The following is a 9,237-nucleotide window of genomic DNA, read 5'->3' on the forward strand; positions in this document are numbered from 1 at the left end:
TTATTGTTACATTGGGCCTGATTTATTAAAGATCTGCAAGGCTGGAGGAGATACACTTTGATCAGTAAAGCTGGGTAATCCAGCAAACCCAGAAAGGATCTGATCCAGGAATGAAAACATGTGCTAACAAAGCAAATGGCTTTGAAGAAATCCATTCCAGGTTTGCTGGGTCACCCAGCTTCACTGATGAAAGTGTATCTTCTCCAGCCTTGGAGAGCTTTAATAAATCAGGGCCAATGTGTTAATTTTGCAAATGTCATTCTTCAAAGAATTGACTGCTTTTTGAAAGCCGCTACTAATGCCGGTCCTCATCTTTACAGCCAGGCAGAGGCACAGGGTCAGAGGAGCTGGATCTAAGAGATAAGAATCGCCACTTAGTTACATACAGCCCTGGGAGCCACCGTGTTAAGTAATTTTTAGTAGTTGAATATTTAATAAAAGCCAGTCGTCCTCATTTTTGTTCCCTTACAATGCATCTGTAGTCTGTTGTCTAGTTGGGTATCCTTTATGGAGACTCTGAAGGCAACCGTTCTCAGGATACCCCCAGGCTGCGCTTAGGAATGCGGCACAATAGTTGTCTTTCTCTCTTTCCTTGTTCTTGGTGCACATTAGTGTTTAAATTAGGTAATGCTAATATGTTTTGGCTTATGCCCCCCAGAAGAAAGTGGATGCTGCCAGGCCTAGCCAAAGGAGAGAAATCTAAACCTAGCACTGAGTCTAACTTGTTCATTTATTTTTGCAAGTACATTTATTTTCAATAGGTGTATTGCGCCTACAACTCAAACCACAAAAACTCCTGCCATTCCCAGATATGTAACTTAAACCACAAAAAGACCTCTGCCATTCATGTTATTTTCTAGCACTTTATTTGCTGTATAAAAAAAACATAGGTTATATAGTTACACATGGGCTGTGTCATTTCAAGTAATACAAACCAAGAAGTGTTGTTAAAGCTGAACTTCGGGTGCAAAACTATTCCACAAGGATACAACTTTGTGCCCACCAAGTGCCTTTATAAGCCTATTACTAAATGTAGCATTACCATCATCGGTGTGCAGGATAAGAGGAGGCAGAGACAAGACCAGTCACCCTGCTCAGAGAGAGGACAGCAGTGACCAGTCTTTAATACAGGAAGCTGCTGCACAGTAGTTAGAGATTTGGTAATCTTGCTTTTCCCAGAGTTCAGCTTTAGACAGAAATACATAGAACAATGTCCTACCTCTTATTTACAAATTGCATTTCAGCAGCTCGGAATCCTTTGTATGTTTTTGTTACAAGAAGAGTACCTTTTCTTTCTTTTTTTTTTTTTTTTTTTTAATAAACCTTTCTTTCATAAGCACGGAGTCACAGATGTCTTATTTTCATGTCTTGGTGACCAATGGGGATGCAGCTGGCTGTACACAGGACAATTTTCCTGTCCGATGGTTTCATTAGATTGATTAGAAATTGGTTTCTGAATTGGCTGACCAAAATTGATGCATATTGAAACAAATTGCTCCTATAAGAACCAAAGTCTGGTTAATTCTGAATATGGTCTGCTGAGGGCTGTTACAATATGCACAATGATCTTTCCATGCTGTATAATTTATATTCACTATTCCTGTAATAATTAATGTATCTTAAATTAATAAAAAAACTAAATTCAGTATGGGGAATATGATAGATTATTATCTTGCAATCAGATTTATGATAAGCCGTGGCAGGACCTCCCCCCCAAGCTTTCCTCCTATCAACAAGATCCTTGTCAGCGCATATAGCAACGGATTGGCTATTGTGCTGCCTCTTGTTTCCATTGTCTGAGCTCTGTTCTACAGAGGACCGTTAGAAGTTTTTGCAAAGATATATTTGGCTCATTGCATTTTAAAAATACATTGAAAAACATACAAAAGCTGCATACTTTTTTTTTTTTAGTCTGCCTTTCAACACTGAAAACTAGGTAACTATAAAAGGCACAAATGAATGCAGCTCTGTACATAAATTATATCGGACGCACCTACCTATCTGTAGACACCTGACAATCTCCCTTAGATAAGCTTCCGGACCTCTTAATCCAAAATCAGGGCGCTGATCTAATGGGGGGTATGTTCCACAACATTTTGGAGTGTCTGTGGGAATTTGTATCCATTTTAGCGAAACACTTTTTGGTCTGATGATGGATGAGAAGACTGGCATTGTAAACTGGCGTTCTAATTTGTCCCAAAGGTGTTTAGTAGGGTTTAGGTCTTGCAGGCCTTCTCACACCAGGCCTATGGAGCAGGTGGTAGTAAGTGGCACAGTCATGCTGGAACACAAAAGGGTCTTGTACCACATGGTTAGAAGCACACAATTGTCTAATTCAGCGTTTCTGAACCTTTTTTTCACAGGGAGGAACCCTTGAAATAACTTTCAGGACTACAGGGAACCCCCTTCCATAAATATTATATCCACATCTAACAGTATATTAGTGTGGTGGTTAGTGGGAAGAATGTCTCCCTTACAGATACCAAAAAGATCATTGGACACTTAAACTGACCTGAGAGGTGTATAATGCTCAAGAAAGCAGTAGCAGTCTCAGGAGAAACCCTGGTTGACGAACACTGCTCTAAAAGATATTTGCATCACCTCCTTTTACTGGAAATATAGTAATTGCTAGGTGTCCAAATTCCTTTGGTCATATACTGTAGCTGAAGTTTAGATGCAATGGTCCCCCTACATATTACTGGACTTGGGGTGATTTTTGGATTCATTGTACCATTAAAAAAGCTTATAATAGAGTTAAATAAATATTTTAAAGGTAACACTTTTTGTGTTCTTACAATACAAACTAAAAGAAAGGCAAAAAAATGGAAGGTTGTATCATGGGGCTAAATATACAGGAGCCAACCAGTAAGCAGAGTGAACCAGCTCTCCCAAATATTACAATGTGCACTCTTATTGGTCTGTCCAAATCCTTTACACCTATTTAGTGGAAAGTTTGTGAATTATACAGCAGCTGCTGTCATTCCTTAATACCATGGGCAGTGAACTCCAACATCATGGACGCCATGCTCCAATAAACTGGCCAAGGCAGATAAAAAAGTGTAAATATCAGTTGTAACATTGATTATTTGGTGCGCAAAGCTAAGGTTTCAAAGCTTGACAGCGAGGTTAGGTACCATGATGTCATCATATGAAGAACTGAGAAAATTTACCTAGCAGTAGCCATTATCAATGGAAGATTCTTGGTTGGCCCCATAGTAGATCCACAAAGTCAAGTTTTGGAGTATTTTTCAAGTACCATAGGATGTAACACTGATCCACATATTGATTTGGTGTCCATATTCTAAAAACTAAGGCACGTCCATCAAAGACAGTTAAAGCAATAAAAATAGTGCAAAGGTAATTGGAAACATTAGTTGAGTGGCTTAATGGACTATGAAGCCTAAGAATGTTGTCATTGATATATCATCAGCAGGGATATCATCTGGATGTGGACAATGGGAAATTATTATATTAGATGGACGATCATCTCATGGTCTTTGTTAGCCAATTGTGCGCTGGACTCATTCATCATCCTTATCCAAGGTTTCCTCACTGTCGCTGCTCTCCTCCATTATTCTGGAATGGAATCCTGCCAGGTCAAGTTCCAAAAAGCTGGTCAGAAGCCTGGCCATGGCTTCTACATCACTAGAACAGAAAGATTAAAATATGAGATCGGCAAAGCTATTATTTATGGAAAGTGTGGAAATAGGTCCCGTGTTTACCTTCGTCCTCCTAGCACCGCGCTTTGAGTAAGCGGGTGAGATATCCCAGTCAGAAGCCGCAAGACGATAAGGTAACCCTTCCCGAAGTATCTCACTTTCTCCTCTTCTACGCTGACATCTCGTATCTCGCTGAGGGGCACTACCGCTGCAGGAGAGATAATGGGATCCCCTCATTTTCCAAAACATCACCAATAATCAATCCCACCAGTTCCAGAAAGCCACCTACCTTGTTCCTGGCCTCCTTTACACAATGTCAGCAATTTCTTGTACAAGTTGAAGGTTTTCAAGATGACTTTTCCATCTTTTTTGTCAAATATGGCTTCCTTAAAAATAAAGAGGAAAAGTTAAAGGACAGCCCAAATAATGCCATAATTGAATGGGATTGTGGCAGAGCATTGTGAATCACTGCAGGTAAGAAATGACCATATTACCTACCAGTCCTGCAGGCAGGGATTCCAATCTTTCTAAAGAACTATGGCTGCTACATCCTGTATTAAACACGCTTCTGGATGTGTCACCAGCCTGTGTCACTATAAGACCCAGATTCTCTGTTTTCAGGTTGATTATAGGACAGAAATAAAGCACTCAATATATTACGCAGCGCTGTACATTAAATAGGGGTTGCAAATGGCAGACAGTGACACAGGAGGAGGAGACCCTGCTCCTAAGAGCTGACAATCTAGGAGGTGGGGGAAGTATCACACAATAGGAGGAGAGATATGGAATGGTGGGAAGAAGGGAGGGTTTTAAGAGAGAGAAGAGGATGGGAAGGTGAGGTTGAAGTGTTGGGTTTCGAGTGCTCTTTTAAAGGAGCAGAAAGTAGGAGCAAGCCGAAAAGGACGAGGAAGACCATTCCAGAGTTGGGGCAGCTCTAGAAAAGTCTTGGAGCTGTGCGTGTGATGAGGTTATGAGTGAGAACGTCATTAGTAGGTCATTGGAGGAGCGAAGAGAGCGCTAGAGGAGTATTTTTTTTTTTACCAGGGCAGAAAGGTAAGTGGGACAAGAACTGTGGAGGGATTTGAAGGCAAAGCACAGGAGGTTGAATGGTATTCTAAGAAATATTGGAAGCCAATGAAGAGAACTTAAAGAGGCAGCAGAAGAAGAAAGGTGGGAAGGATGGATGATTCTGGGTGCAGCATTCATAATGGACTGTGGAGGAGACAGTTGGGTTAGTGGAATACCGGAGAGGAGGAGGTTACTGTAGTCCAGGCGAGAGATGATAGGAGCATGTTTGGTGGTCTCTGGTGACAGGTAGGGGTGGATTTTGGAGATGTTGCCTAGGTGAAAGTGGAAGCCTATTTCCTGAGATGCTAGAAAGATGTCACTGCTATGCCCTCCTGCCAAAGTGGAAATGCCACAGCCATTGGTTTCAAATGGAGAACCTCCTCTTCGGACCTGTCCCCCTTGGTCATCCTTTGTGATGGAGCTCCCCCAATCTTGTGAGGTAGGCAGCCAAGTAGGCTAGCCCTGGTCCAAGGAACCATCCATTGCTCCATGACGAGACATAAAGACCTGATGGATGACTGTAGAAGGAAGAGAAGCTCCCCGAGAAACGATCACAATTACCTGCCAAGGAGGGAAAACTGGGAAGACTTTGGTTTCATATACACCTTAACCGGAAGCAAGTGGGATAAATCAGAATCCTCAGATACCCGGATGTTCTGGGTCTTACCTCCTATGCTTTACTTTTGGCCAGTTTGTATTTCCATGGAAGATAAGAGGAATGGGGTCAGGCCATCAACCCAATGGGCAAACTAAAGTGACATTTGGGCTTGTGTTGGTCATTTCAGGTTCATTTAGCATTTCCTACACATTTTAGGATGGGTGGGCAAGTTGTCCGCCCTCCCCTTGTGCACCCTGAGGGCCAAAAGACCCATAATAAAGTTTGCAGCTGAGATTCCACCTTAAATATGCTGTAAATTTAACATTTTATTATGGGAACTTACCTCCCAGTCTTCTAAATTCTGGATAGCTACAAAGAGACAGCCGGCTACGTAGAAAAGCTTCCATGCAAAGGAGTCTGGAGGTAAAATTAAAAAAAAAAGTATAAGAAATAGAGCAAATTTTAAGAAACAAATGTAAATTCCAGGGCATTTAATTGAAACACAAAAGCCAATGAACATCCTCATCAGAACAATACGCTGGAGATGATGGAGGCAAAACCTCTTCCTGTAACCAGGCCACCCAGATGGGATTACAGACTGTCAAAGCTGGCAACTAAGTCCCTCCCCCACAAGCTACAAATGGCTACCATTGAACATTCATCACTGTGATGGACAGCTTCGCTGACCAATAGAAATGTGTAGAAGGAAATAAGGCGTGTGAAAGTATTTGTACAAGGTGTCCATGCATTACTGGGTAAAAACAGCTTTTTACCTCTTCCTCTTAATAAATTTTTATTCTCAGAGAACTTACCCGTGCTGTAATACGCAGCTGCCAATCCCACTGAACCGATTCCTAAAAGACAAAAACAGTTATAATAATACACATTGCGTGCTCCTAAAATTATTTCAGTGTCCAATTTATGTCCTGTGCAGCCACATTATGATTCCAGAATGATCTTCACTTGCAGATGCTTTCAAATAAATTTTTGGCAGAAAATTATCGTTTAGCCCTATTACACTGGTACTCTATGCTGGCATGGATGAGCCAAAGCCACGCCCCTTACTGCAGGTGTGCACACCTCTCTCATCAGACACGCCTCTTTCTTTATAAGCACTACAGTTGCATTTTAGAAGTTGTACAATATCATCTTGCAGGACTGCAATGCGCAGGATAAAAGGGGCGTGTCAGATGGAGAAAGTGGGCGTGTCTCACCAGGTGCACTGGCCAGCATGACCACACTCTAAACCTGCCCTCCATTCATTAAATATAGCCTCCAGCCTTCCCTTCATAGAATCTGCCCTTCCCTTCATTCTTGCACAGTTCTACTGGCTCCTCTCCTAGACTTACTCTGATTTTACTGCACACTGTGAGCTCCTCACAATGCACATTAGAACCTGCAGTAAGTCATAAGCTCTGCCTCATTTCCTGGCTGGAGCCCCTCCCCTGCATAACTGACCCCACCCCTTTCATTTATTGGATTCCAGTTCATTCAATCATTGAGGCTCAGCATCACATGTCGGCGTTCTTTATGCAAATACATTCTCCCTAGGAACACCCCCTTCCTCCAGACTGACATCAACCAATCAAAGCATTTTGATATTTGCATAACTCCTCCCAAGACCCATCCTACTGCTTCCATCAGGCTGAGAGCGTACGGAGGGTGGGTGCTGTGATGTATTCAGAAATCTATATACAGCCCCCTGCTGGCTCCTCCCACCAGACACAATCTGCTTGCATTGTATATGGAAGCACAGAGTTTTTTTATTTAATAATTTCATTAAATATTAATGGGGGTTGGGAGGGAATCAGGGAGGGTATATTTAAGTATAATACATTTACAAGCAGTAAATATCTAAATAAAAAAACCCCAGAAACATGAAAATAAACTCACCAACCAGAAGGGACCAGGAGCGGATGCTGGGGCTCCTCTTGAGATGTAGGAGGGTCCCTGTGTGGCTCTCCACCTGCATGTACATGGCTGCCTTGTTTCTGGAAGACAAAGAGACGGGTAAATACTGGGGCCCAACTACCCCTACGGCTGGATAGCCATTAATACTGAGCTTTGGGTGACACCCACATCCTGCTTTCCAGTAAACCAACAAGGTGACACCGCACTGTGATGGGGAAGAGGAAGTGCGAGAATTTAGGGAAGTGTCATTGTAGTAGAAGATCTGCTATGCACCAGTGTGACCCACTGTGTCACTGCAGCCAATCACATCGCAGGGAAGCTGTGACACCACTGAAGCAGGGATGAACTGATTGGTGGATAGGAAATTTATCTAAATCAAATGTCCAACACGTTGCAGCCACTTCTGCAATATTCAGCCCCTTTGGAGGGGTCCTAATGACCTTCAGACCACCCTGGGGGGTACTTAATGTGCTAAAGCCCTGTGTATAATAGACAATTGCCATGTTTCTATAAATCCTTTTTACCTTTTGTGTCACCCCAGTGATGCTGATCTCCTGCAGAATCTTTGCAGCTCTTCCAACACCCCACCAATGACTGCTTTATGGGTGTAACACTGCCCCCTGCAGTCTGTACAGGACAACAGTGTGACAACAGGTGCATAACAAGCTGATCACGTTGTCACCCAATAACAGGTAGTGCATAACAAAACCAATAGTGTTTGCTTGCTCATATTTTTATGTTTGTGTTTCTGAATATACTTACATTCTGTCTGGCTAAACTGTTGTCACCAGGACAGGAAGCGAGGATGAATCGCTTTAACGGGGCAACGAAATGCAAATTTATTTAAAACAAAAATACGCATATGGCTATGGGTCCCCCATGCCCCCCATTACTTCCCCCCTCCCCCATCCTAGGGGTCCCTCTATCTATGGAAAATCTGCCATTCCAGAATTTATTGTTTTTAAACAGGATTTATATAGCGCCAACATATTACACAGCGCTGTACATTAAATAAGGGTTGCAAATGACAGACAAATACGGACAGTGACACAGGATGAGGAGAGGACCCTGCACCGAAGAGCTTACAATCTAGGAGGTGGAGAGATCCATTGACTGCGTTCCTAACTTCTTTTTCAAAAAAAAAATTCCCCGGCAGAGAAAATATAAACACCAGGAAACCAGATACAGGGTCTCCGCATCATTGCAAGCTGCTGGCCAGATGTGCAGGGATGCAGCAAACAATACACAAAGGAAATAGAAGCCTGGACAAGCATTGCCCCCCTGGGTCAGGGCTGGGAATCTGAACCCTCAGGGCCCCTGGAGTCACACAACTCTCCCTCCCCAGGGCCTACACACAGATCTGTAGCACTCACCTGCCTGCACCTCCAGCAACTTCCCAGCTACACTGCACAGCCCAGGGCATGCTGGGAGATGGAAGGAAACACCCTGGCTTCACATCCTCCCCTGCAGTACCTGTATCCGACACCGGGGGCGCTGTCCGCTATCAATGTAGCAAATTCGGAGAAATAATGTGCAAAAAGAGAAACATTGTATCCAGCTAATAGGAAATCAGATCTGATTGGTCCAAGGCTGGTCACACACAGGTCAATCAGGAATTTAAAAACATCGGACTGGATGAAGGAAAATCCATCAAATTGTGGAAAAAGAACTGCCAGCGTTCTGGATCTTCTTAATTGTTTTTGCAATCAGATCTTTTCAGTTTTAAATGCAAAATTGACCGAACAGATCAATACAATCGATCACAAAGGGATTGGTAAAACGCTATGTGCTGATTGAAGAGTTTATACGTTATAGGTAAGGTTGTGACAGGTGCTTAAATTTAGCAGAGAGGCCCTGACCGCTGACATGTGGCCCAGTATTAGATTCTGTACAGCAGGGCTGGAGGGTGAGAGGAAGCAGCAGCAAAAGCAGCCAATCAGATCATGCACTGGCAAGTAGCAGGCTGATAGATGGAGGGAGCAGACTGACAGAGAAATTAGC

General features: G+C 42.9%; 1 protein-coding gene across 1 annotated transcript; it reads right to left on the reverse strand.

Moving 5' to 3' along the window:
- Positions 1 to 849: 849 nt before the first annotated feature.
- CYBC1 (cytochrome b-245 chaperone 1) lies at positions 850 to 8,750 on the reverse strand. Its single transcript, XM_072403529.1, has 7 exons — positions 8,610 to 8,750; positions 7,219 to 7,316; positions 6,138 to 6,179; positions 5,669 to 5,742; positions 3,949 to 4,045; positions 3,723 to 3,867; positions 850 to 3,645 (listed from the first exon to the last, which is right to left on the reverse strand). Exons 1-7 carry the CDS (start codon positions 8,657 to 8,659, stop codon positions 3,522 to 3,524), a joined length of 630 nt encoding a protein of 209 aa, XP_072259630.1. The 5' UTR covers positions 8,660 to 8,750; the 3' UTR covers positions 850 to 3,521.
- Positions 8,751 to 9,237: the final 487 nt, after the last annotated feature.

The sequence above is a fragment of the Pyxicephalus adspersus genome, chromosome 3 (genome assembly GCF_032062135.1).
Source record: "Pyxicephalus adspersus chromosome 3, UCB_Pads_2.0, whole genome shotgun sequence".
In the NCBI taxonomy this organism is placed as follows: Eukaryota; Metazoa; Chordata; class Amphibia; order Anura; family Pyxicephalidae; genus Pyxicephalus; species Pyxicephalus adspersus.